The 17,721-nt window shown below is 31.3% G+C and overlaps 2 protein-coding genes across 6 annotated transcripts in view; both read right to left on the minus strand.

Annotated features, from left to right (window-relative positions):
• The window catches only part of LOC119661985, a 49,506-nt gene extending 36,566 nt beyond the window's left edge, over nucleotides 1–12,940 (minus strand). For 2 of the 5 annotated variants that reach the window (XM_038071517.1, XM_038071516.1), the window contains exon 1: nucleotides 12,824–12,940. The gene's annotated coding sequence lies outside the window, so the exon portion shown is untranslated. Of the gene's footprint in view, nucleotides 1–4,733; nucleotides 4,751–12,823 lie in introns of those variants that run through there. The other 3 variants (XM_038071514.1, XM_038071515.1, XM_038071513.1) reach the window with 3 other exon arrangements.
• On the minus strand, nucleotides 469–10,779 carry LOC119661986. Its single transcript, XM_038071518.1, has 2 exons — nucleotides 10,648–10,779; nucleotides 469–1,375 (listed from the first exon to the last, which is right to left on the minus strand). The coding sequence occupies exon 2, from the start codon at nucleotides 1,371–1,373 to the stop codon at nucleotides 522–524; it is 852 nt and encodes a 283-aa protein (XP_037927446.1). The 5' UTR covers nucleotides 1,374–1,375; nucleotides 10,648–10,779; the 3' UTR covers nucleotides 469–521.
• Nucleotides 12,941–17,721: the final 4,781 nt, after the last annotated feature.

The raw sequence follows: 17,721 nt of genomic DNA on the forward strand, positions 1-17,721 counted from the left end.
AAAAAATGCTTTTACCCACAAGCTCGGTACTTCAGATCGTAAAATTCACTAATATGTTATTGTGAATATATATGTTTATTGATATATACGTTTATACGTTTATCCGCCTTTGTTACTCCTTCTAGTGATTTACTCCTGTATAAGGTTTTCGCTTCGGTTCTGGTGTCACTAATATCCTTTCAAATTTGTGAGATGTCAAATATCAGTTTCTGAGTTTTTCTGGGTTGTACAAAAAAAGTTTTGCAAAAATAGTCCCCTTGCCAAATTTGGATATGTGCACAAGAAATGAGAGCTTACTAATTCTTTCTCTCTTTTTGCTAGAAACCACAAAGATCGTGAGTTAGAACACAAAATTCTGTGCCTGTCCGAACAGTTACAAGGGATATATTGCCAAATGGTGTCAATAAAATCAATATAAATTTTTTTTTATCAAAATAATAAAATTAACTTGTTTTCTAAATAATTTTATTACTTTTTATTAAAGCAAACAGCATTTCAAAATATAAAACACACGCCTTCATTTAAACACCTAATCTGATAATTTTAATTCCAATTATAGGTTTGGGTTTTGGCTTACTAGATTGTGGAGATGAGCGGCACTTTAAACTTGTGTCGCTCAAGTCCTCTTGAATTTCGCACATCTTTCTGCATGAAAACGTGGGAACGGTTGACACTGCATTCTCATCGTCAGGGGTTTCTGGTTCTATAAGAGCAAGTCTTCTTTCTTCTGCAGTTCGCCATTTAAAAGCATTATCATACCATTGAAATTTAAGTCTCAATATATTCAAAATAAAGTATTTTGGAAATGAGCCAAGCATTCGATACTCACCAAGTGCATAGAACACTGTTTTAAAGCCATCAAACAAATAACTAACCATTATGGGATAATCCATGGGCATTTGCGCTGATACATGTATACGAAACCTAACATAAGCAACAGTTACCGGATTTGGATTCTTTTTTGTTGGTACTGAGAACATTGCTTTTACAAAGAAATTTGAGCCCAATTCAGCAATATCTTCAAATCTATTTTCATTGAGAAGTGAGTACTTTATTTGACGTGGTAAATGCCATAAATCAATAAAGTCACGTATATTTCTCACAGCCTTCAGATATGAAAAGTCTTCAATTGAAACCCATTGAACCCGTTCACCATATAAATCTATATTCTGCATTTCAGATTGATCCTTCTCACAGCTTTCTTCTAGCGATGAACTACTCTTCTCTGGTATTATAAATGGACGCTTGTACATGAAATATCGATGTCTGTCCCTCGCGAGTTTATTTAGAGCTCCAGTAATTACTTCATTTACAAAATCTTCAGCGGGAAAGGTAATACTACCATAAAACCTCTTACGATACTTGTGCAGCATGGCTAAATTATAATAAAATAAATATACACTATTTTGTTTCGGTGTCTTTTATTGGCAAAAACACAAAGTCTAAACTGATTTAAAACACAAAATAAAAATTATTTTTATGTATATAGAAATTAATTTTAAACACAATGTCTACTATATTATTGCATTATTACTTAGCAAATGAAACTTTAGAATAATACAAACAAAGTTTATTAAAAATAAAATTATTTTAGAAAAAAAGTTTTTTCTATAGAACTCTAAGCAGAATCATATATTTCATTATTATTCATTCCGAAAAAGCAAAACAATTCCGATTTTAAAACAAACAAAATAAATCGGTGATTTAATTCAGATTATACTTCAAATAGCTTTTGCATCCGCAATATCATTTGATTTGGCATCTAGCGATGACAATCTTCTCGCATATCTCAAAAGGTCTGCGTGAAAGAAAAGGAGATGTAAACCATAATACAAGTATACAAATCAAGTATACAGATTTAATGATAATCTTTATAAAGCTTTGATATGTTTCATATCGCAAAACAAAACAAAACCAAACACAATTTTAAACTAATATTATGTTATGTAAAAAGACTTGAATTTCCATTCAGAGGTTTCTAAGTAATATTATTAAAAAATTAAAAATGCTTTATATATTATTTCGCAAGTAAAAAAATAAAACAAACAGTTGTTATAAATAAAAATTAAGAAAAAACAACGAACTATTTTACAGATAATTTTAGTTTATTTTTAATATTTTCTCTTTAGTCCAGAATCATCTTTCCTGAACATAATAATAAGAAATGCATTTACTTCTTTTGTGTGATGTATTATTAAGTGAAGTTAATAAAATTGTATGAAAGTTCTATTAGCTGCATAAATAAGCTCATTATTTGTGAACTAAATGTTCACTCATTAATATAAATGAGTAAGACAGTGTGAATGTACTATGAGACAACACTGTATTAAAATATTTATATATGAGATTAGCAAATCAACAGCAGTCATCCTAGAGGAGAATGGAGGCTTCAAAAACAAAACCACGAGGCTTCAAAACACGTAACCGCGCATCAGCAAATAATATTCCAAAAGTTTTGTCATTTATACTAGATCATCTGTTTACCCTCTATATAAATAACAGTTTTTAAGTCATTTTAGTGCAGCATTTAAAAAACAACCTCAGATATGAAAATATAAGTAAAAATATAAGTTTTTTCCCCATGTTTTTTATGAAATATGTAACTTATAAATAAAAAATTGTAAAATGAATGCTACATATATTAATTATATAAATTTACCTAAAAGTAAACTAACGCTATAAAAACCACTTGATCAGCAATAAATTTCGGTTATTCTTCACTCTCGGATGATTTCAAATATATATTTTAAAGTAATTTTTTTTTCGAATTATGCACACTTGATTTAATTTAGTTACTATATAGCTGTCTGAAAAAACGAATATGAAAGTATATTTCGAAGTTCGAAATTTGTTCGAATTGCATGGAATGTCAGTCTTGCTTTATAATTTTTAAAGCGAATATTTTTTTAAGCGAATACATATATTTTATACTTGATAAACTCACCATCTTGTTTATTTATCAAGGTTGACTATTTATCAAGGTATGGTAATTTGTGCCATAAATAAAAAGGTATTTTCTTGAAAATTATCAGTATGACAAATGCTTTGGACAAAAAAAGAAGCTATTAAGAATTACTGGATTCATAATTATTTATTAAAACATAAATTTAAATTAAATTTAAATAAATTTAAATTTAATAAATTTTATGTAATGAAATTGATAAAAAAAAATATAAAAATATGGTAGTATTAAGTTGTTTATCGCCATAATAAAATTGTTTGTATATAAAACACTGTTAAGTACAATGTGGTGAAAAGCTTTAGGCATTTGAGCTTTGAAGTTCATTAATATTTGCTCAGAACACCGAACAGCTCTTGCTTGAACAAAAATCTCGATAATTTGTCAATACTCGATAAATTTATTAAGTTCACAGAAAATGGGGTTAATATATATATAACAAAAAAAAATTTTAAATCAAGATTTTTCAAAGTTACGAGCATTTCAGTAAAATGTATGAACGACTTTTTATGAAGAAAGATTAAAAATCAAATTTTTCATTAAAAAAATTGTAATGTTAATTATATAAGAATATAATAGTCTAACTAACGTTAATAATCAATTACAGAAGCAAAAGAATTAGGTATGATATATTAAACATTTTTAATGAATTATATATAATATTAAGTTGTTGCGTTAAATTTATCGTTTTTAATATGTGTTTGTTTTAGTTTCCATTATTTGAAAGTTTAAAATTATAAGTATTTAGTTCCATTGTCTATAGAATCCAATAAGTTTAGCTTTATTAAACGCACAAGTAGACTTACTCTAACTGCAAAAATTTTATTTTTTATTTCTAATTTAATTGACATTGGAATTTATTCATCAGTGTGATTGCTTCCAGTCTTCTAAGTACAAAATTTATAAATATTGAACTTCTGTTTCGAAAAATAAACATTTCAAAAGGCAACACTGTTTTTCTGTATATTAATTAACTTGTGTCAGCCATTTTGAATGGCTAACCCATATAGTTTGGAATAATTCATATATATCTATTTTTAAGGTAAACTTTTTTATCACGCGGGATTATGAAATCTTTCAAGATTTTATCAAAACAGAGCAAAAAACTAATATAATTTTTACATATCCCACAAGACACATACATATTACGACAACGAAGCAACTCATTAAACATAACCTCAAATAGAATCAAAGCATGCATTATATATTAGGGGTATTCAGGCAACTGATTAGTTGCTTAGTAGTTGATTACAACAAAAATTTGCACACAAAAATGAAACTAAGCAGGGAATCAACTATTTTGGTGATTCTCAGATTAGTACAAATTTGATTAATAGTGCTGCCAGTCCCAAGTGTGGTAATAATAAGCAAGACACTTAAAATGAACTTTTGTATAGAAATTTGTTAGCTATCTCTCTCAGCTGTTTGAATTGTGTGTAAACAATTTTCACTGTTAACGTATGTTTCGCTTTTGCTGTTGATGCGAGTGCTGCCAAGGCATTTACACACAACAAACTAATCAGATTACGCATTTTGGGTCGTTCAAGCAACTGATTAACATCAAAATGCTAAATTTTTTTTATATAAAGTTTTTGAATCAACTAAGTAACTAATCAGTTGCCTGAATACCCTATTATTATTGTTTTATTTTAATTAATCATGTAAGATATTTGTAAATACTATAATTAAGAATAGCTATTAAAATATGTAAATAAAGCAATAAAACAAATATGTTGATACTGTTTTTCAGAATATCTAAATTTTAACCACTTACCAAATTCCTGAGATAATTAATATTAATAAACTAGAATTTTAAATGATTAATCACTTTTTCAAATATCAATTCTAACCCGTCAAATTTAAAATTGCATTTTATGCATGTAATTGTTAATAACTGTAAAGAAAGAGATGAAACTATGTTCGAAATTTGGTTAGTGTTCGATTTCTAAGCAAATAAGTGTTGCATCGAAATTTTAAAAGCGAATATTTTTACGCTTTAATATAGGTCTATAATTTAACATACAAATATTTAAATATACGCATATACTCTCAAAGTATGCTTGATTTTCCTTATATGACATATTAATTAAAATATTAGAAAAAATCGTTTATTAATTAGTTACAACATTTACCATCAGAGTTTTAAAAAAATAATTATGAGAAAAATGAAGATTCATAAATGAACAGAGCGACTGTAATTTTTTATATAAAACAGTGCAATAAGCCTGCTCGTCTATAAAGTTTGTAATATCAGAGGAGTTTACTAACCGCTGATGTCTCAGTCTAAAAAAACATAAAACGCGTTTGTTTCTAAGCGAGGGCCATAAGTAAAAAATTGCAAAAGATTTCTCAAAGATGCTACCTCTATATTTTATTGCCTTTTTAATCAACATATTGTAAGTTGATTAATTCTTTAAACCGATGGCCTCATTATTATACAATAATAAGGACAATAGCTTAATTTTCTTGTTCATTTCTTCTGCTTATTTTTTAGCCAGTTAATTAATTTTTGTAATCCTCACACTAGCAATATATTTTATATATATAATATATACTTAGTATCTATTTAATTAACAAAAGGGGTGAGTACCTATTAGAATATATCATATCAGCAGGTTTGAATATAGCTAACAAAGGTAATACACCCACATTTATTAACGCAATTAGAGAAGAGGTACTAGATCTCACTCTATGCACCAGAGGTATTGAGGAATCTATATGGAATTGGCATGTGTCGGACGAAGTGTCCCTCTCTGACCATCAACATATTAGGTTTGAAATTCCCGGTATATCCGCACAGCAAGAAAAAGTTTACCGACCCAGAAAAACCGACTGGCATAGGTACAGGGACTTAGTGTGTTCCGCAAACTTTTCCATAGCTAGGCCTTTACAAACTGTAGAAGAGTTAGAGTTAGCCGCTAACCACTTAGGTGAGGTATTACTAACCTCCTTTCATAACAGCACGGTTGCAGGCAATGCCACAATTTTGGGTAAGGTTCCTTGGTGGAACTCGCAACTAGCTAATAAGCGCAAATTAGTAAGAAGCTTATTCAATAGAGCAAAACGCTCAGGTAGCTGGGAAGAATATAAAATTGCACTCACAGACTACAATAAATCAATCAGACAGTCCAAACGGACTAGCTGGCGAAGCCACTGTGAAAGTATTGAGAAGCTGCCCGAGGCTGCCAGACTACACAAGGCATTAACTAAGGTCAAAAATAACGAAGTAGGCCTTTTAAAAAAACCCGATGGATCCTTCACCACTGGTCGTGAAGATACCCTTGAGTTTCTGTTGCAAACACACTTCCCTGGCTCTTTAATCGGAGCATCAACATCAAAATCAAACAGAGAAGTAACTGCTCCTACACGTCAGGAATACGCACTTTCTGGTGTTATCTTTGACAAGGACAAGGTGAAATGGGCGATCAGCTCATTCCTACCATTCAAGGCGCCTGGTGGCGACGGTATCTTTCCTGCTTTATTGCAGAATTGTACTGATATCATTCTAGACCCATTAATCAAACTCTTTAGGGCATGTTTCATTATGGGTTACATCCCTCACTCCTGGAGAGATGTAAATGTGATCTTTATTCCCAAATTGGGTAATAAACCCATGGACCAGCCAAAGTCCTACAGACCAATTAGTCTTACTTCCTTCTTATTAAAAACTGTCGAAAGGCTAATTGATCTGCACATACGGGAAAAAATGGGACAAACGGTTCCACTCCACCCCACACAATATGCCTATTCAAAAGGCAAATCTACGGAGGTCGCGCTGTATCACTTGGTCAGCAAAATTCAAAGCACCTTTCAATCTAAAGAAATTGCCTTATGTGCATTTCTGGATGTAGAAGGTGCTTTTGACAATACATCTTATGAGTCCATATCCAGTGCATTGGCCCGGAAAGATATAGACTCCTGTACAATAACGTGGATAGATAGGATGTTACGTGACAGGAACATATCTACCAAGTTAGGTAATACCACCGTTAGCATTAGTGCAGTACGGGGCTGCCCCCAGGGTGGGGTTCTCTCACCATTGTTATGGACGTTGGTAGTAGACGATCTACTAGTCAAACTGGAACAATCTGGCTACCATGCCATAGGTTATGCAGATGACTTGGCAATCATAGTTTGCGGTAAATATGAGGCCACACTGACGTAATGCAGGCGGCCTTACACAAAGTTTCGAGCTGGTGTATAAAAGAAGGCCTAAGTATTAACCCAAAAAAAGCAGTAATTGTACCATTTTCCAGAAGGTACAAACTGAACTTAGGGTCCCTATCTATGTATAAAAGATACGGCTATTGAATGTTCCGACGAAGTTAAATATCTAGGAATCACCCTAGATAAGCGTCTTAATTGGAACACTCACCTGGATAATGTAATTGGCAAAGCCACAAGGGTAATGTGGACATGCAGGAACGCATATGGTAGGACCTGGGGCCTTAGTCCCAGAATTCTCTCATGGATCTACCGTACAATGGTCAGACCAATTGTATTCTATGCAGCTCTTGTTTGGTGGAATAAGGCACAACAAAAAGCTGCAATACTCAAATGCAATAAACTGCAAAGACTCGCATGTATCGCTATGACGGGAACTATCAGAACATGTCCCACATCAGTTATGGAGTCCATAGTGGGTTTTACCCCTCTGCACCTCTTCATTAAAAAGACGGCAGCCCTGAGTGAAGCTAGGCTACACTCTGGTATCAATATGCACGGAAGTCTTGACAGTCAAAACTCTATCTGCAGACTAGTTCCTGGCATAGAGATCTGCGATAGGACAGATCGCATGAACATGGAACTTCGCTTCGGTAGAAAGTTCGAAGTCCTCATTCCCGATCGATTGGATTGGGTAAATGGCACCCCTGGAGCAGAACCAGAAGTGATATCATGGTTTACCGATGGTTCAAAAACCACGGAAGGTGTTGGTGCTGGAATATTTGGTCCTAACACCAGAATCTCGCTAGCGCTGGGTATATGGCCCACTGTCTTCCAAGCAGAGGTTCACGCCATCGAGGTCTGCGCTCGTATCAACTTAAACAACGGGTTGAAAGGCGCCCGCATCTGTATTTACTCAGATAGTCAAGCGGCAATCAAAGCTCTATCCACCTGGAGGTTTTTCTCAAAACTTTCATTAGACTGCTTTGATATGTTGCAACAGCTGGCAAGCAGAAATAAGGTGACGCTTTGCTGGGTGCCTGGACACACAGGTATAAAAGGAAATGAATCTGCCGACAGCCTTGCAAGGGCAGGTTCTGCAACTAAAATCCGTGGACCAGAACCCTATTGTGGACTAAGTTGGTCAACAACTAGTTATCTAATTGATAAATGGATCTCAGCCGAGAGAGGTCGCTACTGGAGTGACAATCGAGGTAACCGTCAGGCAAAACAGCTGGTTCATCCATATAGTTATGGCAAGGCATCCCTCCTCAGCAGATCAGATTTGAGGTTGCTGGTGGGATATTTAACGGGTCACCATGGACTGCGTTATCACCTTAACAAAATAGGTCTGTCCGAAGAGATAGAGTGTCGACTATGCTTAGAGGCAGACGAGACTACGAGCCACATTCTCTGTGACTGCCCAGCCTTGATCTGGGCAAGGAGGAAATCACTGGGAGGAGAGCTGCTCTCTCCTTCTGACATTAGGAGGTCCTCAACGGACGACATTCTGGCCTTCATTCGGAAAGCGGAATGTCTTCTGTTCAATTAGGGTCAGTTACGGCACAAAAGATCAATCTGGTCGCAGTGCTCTGCTCCAGTGGGAACTAGTACCCTGTTTATTTCTATTCTATTCTATTCTATCTATTTAATTTCGCTTTCCGGCAGGCTTTTTAGTAAAATATCTTCTTTATTACTGCTTTTGTCTTTTTTTTATAATTTTATAATAATATTCACACTTAGTAGTTTATATAGTTCATCGGTATACATTATTTTATAAGTGCTGCCATTTCTCAGATTAAACCACATCATTTTCATTGCTTTCTCTATGCAAAAGCGGTCAATTTGTTCATCGCTGCCTCTGTAATACTAAGAATTTTGTAATTGTAGGTTATCACTAATATGTAGTATACCAATTTTTCATTTTTGCTAAAGTGATTGGTTGGTTTTCTTTCCAGGTTATAAAAATTTTATTTTAAAACCAATCTGCTTCATTGATAAACGAGATTATTTTTTAAAAATCTAAGTTCGAAATAGATCTTGTATTCAGTTTGTTTCTTTTTTCTGACGTTCTCCTGCATTTTTACAGCTCCTGCATTTTTAATTGTAAGGAATGTCCAATATTTCGGCATGAGTCAGTAATCTGCCAGCACTGCCGTCTCTATCTATTGAGGATATACTAAATATGTTTTGGAACAGCGTTTAATAAGATTAGTATGTACTCCTTAACAAACAACGCTTCTGATCCTTGTTGACCCACAATTTCATTTTGTTGTATTCCTCTCGAACTCAAACCAAAGATATTGGACAGTGATTACGTAGTCAGTTTAGTTTTACACTACTTTACCAGCTTTGGGTTTTTACTATGCAAATTGAAAAATTGCAATCTGCTGATTTTTAAGATTCCTTTCTGAAATCATTTGACGCGACTCGTTGGTACCAAATATTTCGACTTTGTAGAACAAGATGAGCTCACAAGATGAGAGTATCTCCTTACGCCTTATCATCTCTTAGCATCGTTTTTTACATTCAAACCGTCTCAAACTTTAATTTATATATAGATAAATCAAGTCAAGCCTTCGGGTATAACTTACGTTTAGTAGTTGATATTTTAGGTCGAATAATTTTTATTTTAAATGTAGAAAACATTTAAAACGGAGATTTAAAAATCTGTGAACACGGTTTTCTATAGTGACCTATAGCAAGGCCACCAGAAGACTAATATCTGCACGTAACATATAAATGAGATTGTTAGATTTTTTTTATCAACTTGTGTTCAATATCTCTGTAAGCATCAACCCAGAGAAGAGAAATGTTGAACTACTTTGACATTTAGTTGAGAGATGCATAACACACTTCTAAGATATAATTTGAACTGTGCTGAAGAACTCTAAAGCAGCTTGATGTAAACGGGTGATCAGTTTTGGTTGAGACTATATATTTGTTAATGGTGATTGAAAAAATATTAATGCTAGTATAATATCATTTACTAAATGTATCTAATTTAAAAAGCTTAGAAAAAATGGAACCTAGTCGGGCCACATGTCATCTATATGATATTTGAACTATTTATCTAATTATATCTACTGCTAATTCGATATAATTATTATACTTCTAATGAAGCAAAAGAGTTTACTTACAAAATTGATCAAAAGCAGCTTGTGAAGCACTAAAGGAGTTGAAAAAATGTGATCCTTGATAACTAATACTAAGAAAGCTATACATACGCCTTGCAATATTGCAAAACAAATCTTTTATGAACTGAAAAACCTTTCAGAAATTAGTACATAAAAAGGCAACACCATCATTTTTCGTTTTGTTTATACCTTACGCGTAATCAATCGGGACAAATGAACCTGTGCCCTTTCACCCCTAATTGTGATATAATTACAAGTTATACTTTATAATGGAAGAAGGACCTATACTGTAATGTTCATAGAGCAACAGGAATAAGCATTAATTAACAAATAAAGAAAATACAAAGAAAATATATTTGCCAAAATATATTAATTAATAGCACTCACCAAAACGATAAATAGGAAAAAATCTTTTTCAATCAACTATAAATTTGGATTTTTCTGGACTCGTTGCTGCTTCCAAATTGATCGTTTAACAAAACATATAAGTTTACATTAATAAAATATTTTTTTATTTGATATGTAATAAAATTTTTTCGAACGACGCACACTTGATTCGATTTGGATACTATGTTATATAGATGTTTGAAAAAAAGCAAATATGACGTGTATTTCGAAGTTCGAAAATTGTTCGATTTACATGGAGTGTTAGTGTTGCTCTGGACTTTAAAACGCAAGTATTTTTACGCTTTTTGTGATATTTATGAAAAATACGCATCATTTAATGAAAATAAATCACATATTTTTAAATTAAAAGATAGCTTATTTTCTAATAAACAATCAAAAAATAATTTGCGGTTAGATATTGTTGCTAAAGTTTAAAAGTTTGCTAGTTAATGCATTGCTAGTTAACAAAAATCGTCACTAAATTGCTCTACAGGAATAATTTAAATTATATTTCACTTCATCTATTATAGACTTTTTTAGAAGTTTGAAGAATTTTTAAAAGTAAAACGGATGTGCGCATTATTGTGGTATATATATTTCGTGACAACAGAGCTTAGAATTTCTTTAAGCCTTTGGATTCTTCATAGAAACTCTTCTGGCTGAAATGTTAACACATTACTTTTCGAAAATTGTGCGAAAAAAAACCAAGCTCTCTACCAAGTATTTATTCAAAAGTTTTGGTAGTTTTTTAAAGTTTAAAATCATGTTCATCAACTGTCCTAGTACAGCTATACATAGATTCCTCAACTAATTTTTTATTGATAGATTTCTTTTGACATCCTTAAGATTTCGATATTTATGTTAGCACTAAAGCCTGACTTAGAGTTCTAATAAATGTGACTTTCATTTAAAAAGATAACTTACACATGCATTATAAAATTGGCAGTAAAAGTTTAATATTTCAATGTGTATATAAATTGAATCAATTGAGTTTCTGTAACTTTCAATAAGACAAATATTCTGTTTCGTTTATGATTGACATGACTATTAGAGATCTACAGTTTGTGATAGTTTTTTTAACCAGTCTATGGGATAGTGGGTAATAGGCAGCTTATATTTATTGGATTAGAAATGCAACAAACAATATTTTTACTGGCAATACTAGTGATAGCTGTCTATTATCACTCACCAGAAGACACACATTCATTCTATGCACCCCATTTCCTAAATAATGCTATTAGCGATATCTGTCTGGTAATACATAGAATAGATGTTCGTCTTCTGGCGAGTTCCAGACGGTTGCGGAATAAATGTGTAATACTCATTGGAGAGAATTCTTAATCAATTGGCATGTCTACCAATGCGACAGTATCCTGTCACTACAGCGATTATTTCAGACATCAATTAACGTGAAAGCCTGAACATTTGCTCAGTTATTTTTAGTTAATGGACGGACTACAGCGTACGTACGAATATAGTTAGACAATTATGCTCATTGCACGTTATTTGGTTAATTTTTTTAAACGTTTTGTACGTACAGTTGTATACCTAGATTTCTACATAGGTTACGATTAATATAACGGAAAGCGTTTGGTCACTTCTGGTCAGTAGATCAGATTTAAAACGGCCAAATATGTTCGACATTTCATTTAGATTTACGATAGTCGGATATATGTCTATATGTTGTAAAAACAACAACAAGTGTCATGATGACTGTAAATGTTTATATTCCTGCCAAATATTTTATTTTGGCGAAGTCATATATTGCAATATGTATAGCCGCAACTCCTGTCTAAAAAATACTACAGTACTTCCCTACTCGGGAGAATAATTTAATTTGAGCACCTCAAGAATACACCAACGACCTCATTTCCATGTTTTAAATTATATGTGCTAGTCACTTAGTAATTATCTGTCTAAGCACTTATTTATAATCTAGGCCAATCTTCTGTTTCTCCTACACCAGTATTTTCTTGTAACAAGATAATATCTACATACATATGTAGAGATATTAGTGCCAGATATAGAAGTGAAGTTAAATTAATTATTAGAAAGTTATTTTAAGTCTTATTAAACAATTATGTTAAATAACTAAAAAAAATGTCTTAATTAGATAAATTAGTTAATTTCATTAATTAATATTTAAAATGCATTTTTAAATTTAAATAATACTCACATTAGCCATTTTGCTCAACCGAACTGTGTGGCTTCAGACGAAAGTAACGACACACTTTTCAATTGTTTGTAAACAAATTTTTATTAACTTTTTATAAAACGTTTTTAACAGTTTTTATTGAAAATAGTTATTTTTATTTGTAGTTTTTTTATTAATTTGCAAAATGCTGAAATAAAAATATTCTTTTGATCGACACGTTGACACAAGCCACGTTTGTTGACTGAAGAACGCGATTTGTGTACGGGAAATATTTCATACTTCATATTTCATATTTTTTTTTCATTTTTATTGAATTTATTTTAAACAATTTTTTGTTGCAGCAAAATTTTTTGCTTTATCAACAAATATTCGCGATGTTGATAAGAACTTTTTAGAAGACAGAAAAGGGCGCAGGTGGCGCGGTTGAAATTAACGTGAGTAAAATGATTAAAAAATTCTCACGGAATTTTTTTTTTTCAAAGACTACTGTTGATAGAAGTATCACCAATAATAATTTTAAAGTATATAAATATATGTATATATTGTAAAACAAGAGCAAAACAAATTAGGCAAAAATATAATGACGAATTTCAGCCGTATTTGAAAAAAGATAAAAACAAAAATATTCTCGGAGTGTACAAATACTAAACAAAATTTAACACGTTGAAGGTAATATAATAGATCAGACCGATGTAGATGAGAGCGGATAACCAGAGAATACCAGATATACCTACATTGTGAGAAAGTTTACATGGTTTGTATTTAACTTGCTATTAAATCTATAGCAATAAATAATATGAAAATAAATAAATATGAAAAATATTAAACAAATAATAGATCATTCACACTGTCTCATTTAGGTGGTTTTGCTTATTATAGCCATTAGTAGCTATGGTGGGATTATTTACTATAGAAAGAACTTTCATATTAGTTAGCTCATTATATTTCCTTTTAAATTTAGGCACCACCACAAAGTACCAAAACGTAAAAATACGAAATTGGCAATACTGAAGTGACAGTCTACATAACAAGCATTTTCGGCCCGAAAAAGCCAATATTACCGTGCCCGAGACACTCTACATAACATACATTAGAATAATTTCAAACCGATCCATTATTTCCTGGCAAAATTAAGTTTAAAATAAAAAAAACTCACATGCTATTCATGAAACATGTTGACCTCCAGAAGAACTAATAGATTCATATGGTTATCTGGAGGCGTAATTAAACTTTTCTGTCAGGAAAATAAAAATGGTATTACAGTTGTCAATAAAATATGATATAGATGTATATATAGTTACGGATATATTGTGGCATGAACTAGATGACTGTGACTCGGACGATATGCAATCTACATCTTGTGCTGCAATCAATTTAGTGAAAAAAGTTTTATTTAATTATCATTTACTTTTTTATGGGTTCTCAATTGTATTATTCACTGCGCTACTTAACAATATCCACACACTCAAGACGTAAGAAAAGTATAATAAAATCGCTTTATTACTGCCAGAAAGTTCAGTACTAACACATTTAACACATTTAGGTCCAATATTCTATGCTAAACATTTTTTCTACATTTGTTATTTATTTTTTTAAAAATATATAAAAACATTTTTTTAAATACAATTAAATAAATTCATAATACGTGATACATTACATTTTTCTTCTGTCTTATCATTGCGATAAAATAAAAAAGTGGGTAAAGACTTTGTTTCTACTTTTGTGTTTGATAGTCAGTTTAATAGATACTTAATTACATTGGACTAATTAAAGTAGATTATTTTGTATTAATTATTCAATAAAAATTTAATGATAGCAAAATACTAAATTACTTATGGCTATTTAAACTCACGTAACTATAAATATTAGATAGTATAACCCGAAAAAAACAGAAATAACTGAAAAAATATTAAAATATCATTAATTTAATTCTAATTTGTTTATTAATTATGGAATATTATATGTAATTTATTAATGAAAACAAGCTTTTATGTGTAGTGCCGCAATGCATGAAATCACTGAACTATTAAAAGTAGATTTCTTCAAATCAATCTATTTTTGTGTTCTTCCGCCACACGGCAGGGCAGAGAAAAAGAAATGTGGAAATGGCAAATTAATAAAATAATTAGTATTTTTTTTAAAGGCATATTTATTTAATATGCATTCCATATAATACATGTATTCCTTGGTCTTCTCTATTATTTTTATTATATCTGCGGACTTTCACTTGATACCTTTGAAGCGTGTAATAAACCACAACTAAAAATATACTTCACGCTCTTCTCATTGCGAACCATAATAAAAATATTATCTTTAATTAAATGCAATTAACACCCTATAACCGAAAAGCCAGCTGACTAAGTAACGACGTAGTTCGCAATTTCGCAAAATTAAAATACTTTTCATTTTACAAACAGCTTTTCTATTGCAAATGTTCAGGTTTTATTTCATCGAAAATATATGTCGATTTTTTAAAATAAAAATAAATACAATTAGAAAGCTATTAAGCGAAATGTAAAGAGAAAGATTAAGTTTACTGCAACCGGCAGTATTTGCATCGTGAAAAATGAATAATCGTTAATTTCAGAAATAAAATAGTAGTAATAGTGTTAGGCAACGTAAATCAAAATATCAAAATATAAAAGATCGAGCCTTTTTTCTTCTTTCAAGCTAACATGATAAAATGAATCATAAATGGTCACGACAGTTCTCATATAGCAGAGAAAGAAGGAGACATCAAAGAAATAAGGAAAACATTCATTTTAATACACAACAAAAACTCTATGATAGATTTGAAAACTAATATTTATCATTATATTGGGGGACTAAGCACTGCAAGCTAGAATTATATTCCGCCACCTTAATGGACTTCAAGTCCGATTTATTTGATAAATTAAGCATCCAACTTATCTTCTCTTCATACATCAGTGCCGGGCACGTTTTCATCATAAAACATGAGAGTTATATTCTTTCCAATAAAACTTACAAGTTCCACTAGAATAAATTTCCAGATTTTCAACCTACAATTTAACTACGAGATATATGATAATTTAACCTGCAATGCCCTCTCACAACTCTTGTAATTATTCTGAGTAATTAATATAATAGTATAGAATAGAATAGAATACTACATCGCAGAGAATGGAACACTGTTGTCGTAATTGATCTTTTGCGTTATTTATCTACCCTAACAGAACAAGAAACACTTCATCTTTCATATAAAACCAAAAATATTAGCTGCTGAAGACATCTTAACTTTGGATAAAGATGGGAACTCTCGACCTAGCAATATTCTCTTGGCATAAATCAAAGCCAAACTACAGACAATCGATCTCATATTCTTCTAAACAGAAACCCATTTCGATCTTTTCAGACAGACTTATCTTGTTAAGATTATCACGCAGACCCATTAAATAACCTGTCAACAACCTTAGTACATAAAGAAAACTAAGGCTATTAATATTATATGTATGCTTTATATTATAACTAATCCAAAAATATTCACATTTAATAGCAAGCTGAAAAGTGATTACATTGACAATAATTATGAGCTATGTTTTACAAGAAAAAAATGCTTTACAGCGCACTATATTTAGAAAAAAATTGAGAGAAATCCTGAGTCTATTTACAGGTTAACTAATATGAAATCATTATTTGTTAACAAGACGATCAAAAAACGACCACTTGGATCTGAGGAAATTTTTTACTTTTATAATTATTATTAAATATTTCGTCGTGGTCAATGCATTACTATAGCTTTCTATCAATTATGATCAGATTATAGCAGACTCGTATATGATTTTTTTATAGATTGCAATTTCTGCACCAAAAAATATTACCTCAAAAGACTCTTAAACTCTGCTTAATTTATTAATTTTCAATTTTACACAATTTGTACTGAAACCCTTTGCGGGTTCTTCGAATAAATATTCTGTACACTATTAAGCTATACATCTACTGACTTATAAGTTCACTTATAAGCCCATCTACTTTTCACATAATCACAAATATTGATTTAAATGACATAAACACTTATTACGGTTTTACATATTTCAACGAATAATAAGACATAAAAAGGTTGGCTAATAACCCAATAAATCATCTTACAGTCACATTTCTTGCAATACAAAAAAAAACACGAAAGCTGCGGTAACAAACCACAAAATTATTGATTCAAAAATAAAAACCTCTTCTTCGCTTGCCAAAGAAGCAATAACGTTCGTAAGCAATTTTTATGATTTTAATTTGATAAATTTTCTGAATTTCGGATTATAACTGGAGAAGTTGGGAATCGATTTTTTAGACAAAGGCTTTTAATGGTCGCTAACAATTTATATAAGTAGATTTCAAAAAGATTATCTGAATTGTGAATAATAATTTACTTTAGTATTTGCAAATGGAATTCTTAGGTGAAATATTTTTATGGCCGCAAGGTGGAGTACAATTTCCTTGAAAAATTGAGAATCAAGTTCTCATATAGAAGCTTCTAATGTTTGCAAGAATTTTTACTTCAATTTATGAAGATTTTTTTAACTTTGGACCATAACTTCCTTGAGAAATTGGGAAGCATCAAATAGATGCTTCTAACAGTCGTAAGCAAATTTAAAAAGATTATCTAAATAACATATTTCTTGTTGTAAAAGTTTAGTGTCAAATTTTCAGATGTAACCCTTTGATGGCCGCGAACAATTTTTTTGAGTTCACTTTGACAAGATTATCTTAATGGTGAACTGTACCCTCCTTGCAGGGCTGAGAATCGCATTTTCATATATACTGTTTTCATAATCTTAAGCAATTATTACTGAATTTATGACTTAAATTTGAGCAGATTGTCTAAATTTGAACTATAGCTTCCATAAGTAGTTGGGAGTCAAAATCTCAAATAGATGCTTCTGACATTCACATGTGATTTGGGTTCT

This window comes from Teleopsis dalmanni, chromosome X (genome assembly GCF_002237135.1).
Source record: "Teleopsis dalmanni isolate 2A chromosome X, ASM223713v2, whole genome shotgun sequence".
In the NCBI taxonomy this organism is placed as follows: Eukaryota; Metazoa; Arthropoda; class Insecta; order Diptera; family Diopsidae; genus Teleopsis; species Teleopsis dalmanni.

Bases quoted from the DNA above. Each gene is read 5' to 3' on its own strand.
- LOC119661986 (XM_038071518.1), bottom strand. From the start codon at position 1,373: ATGCTGCACAAGTATCGTAAGAGGTTTTATGGTAGTATTACCTTTCCC.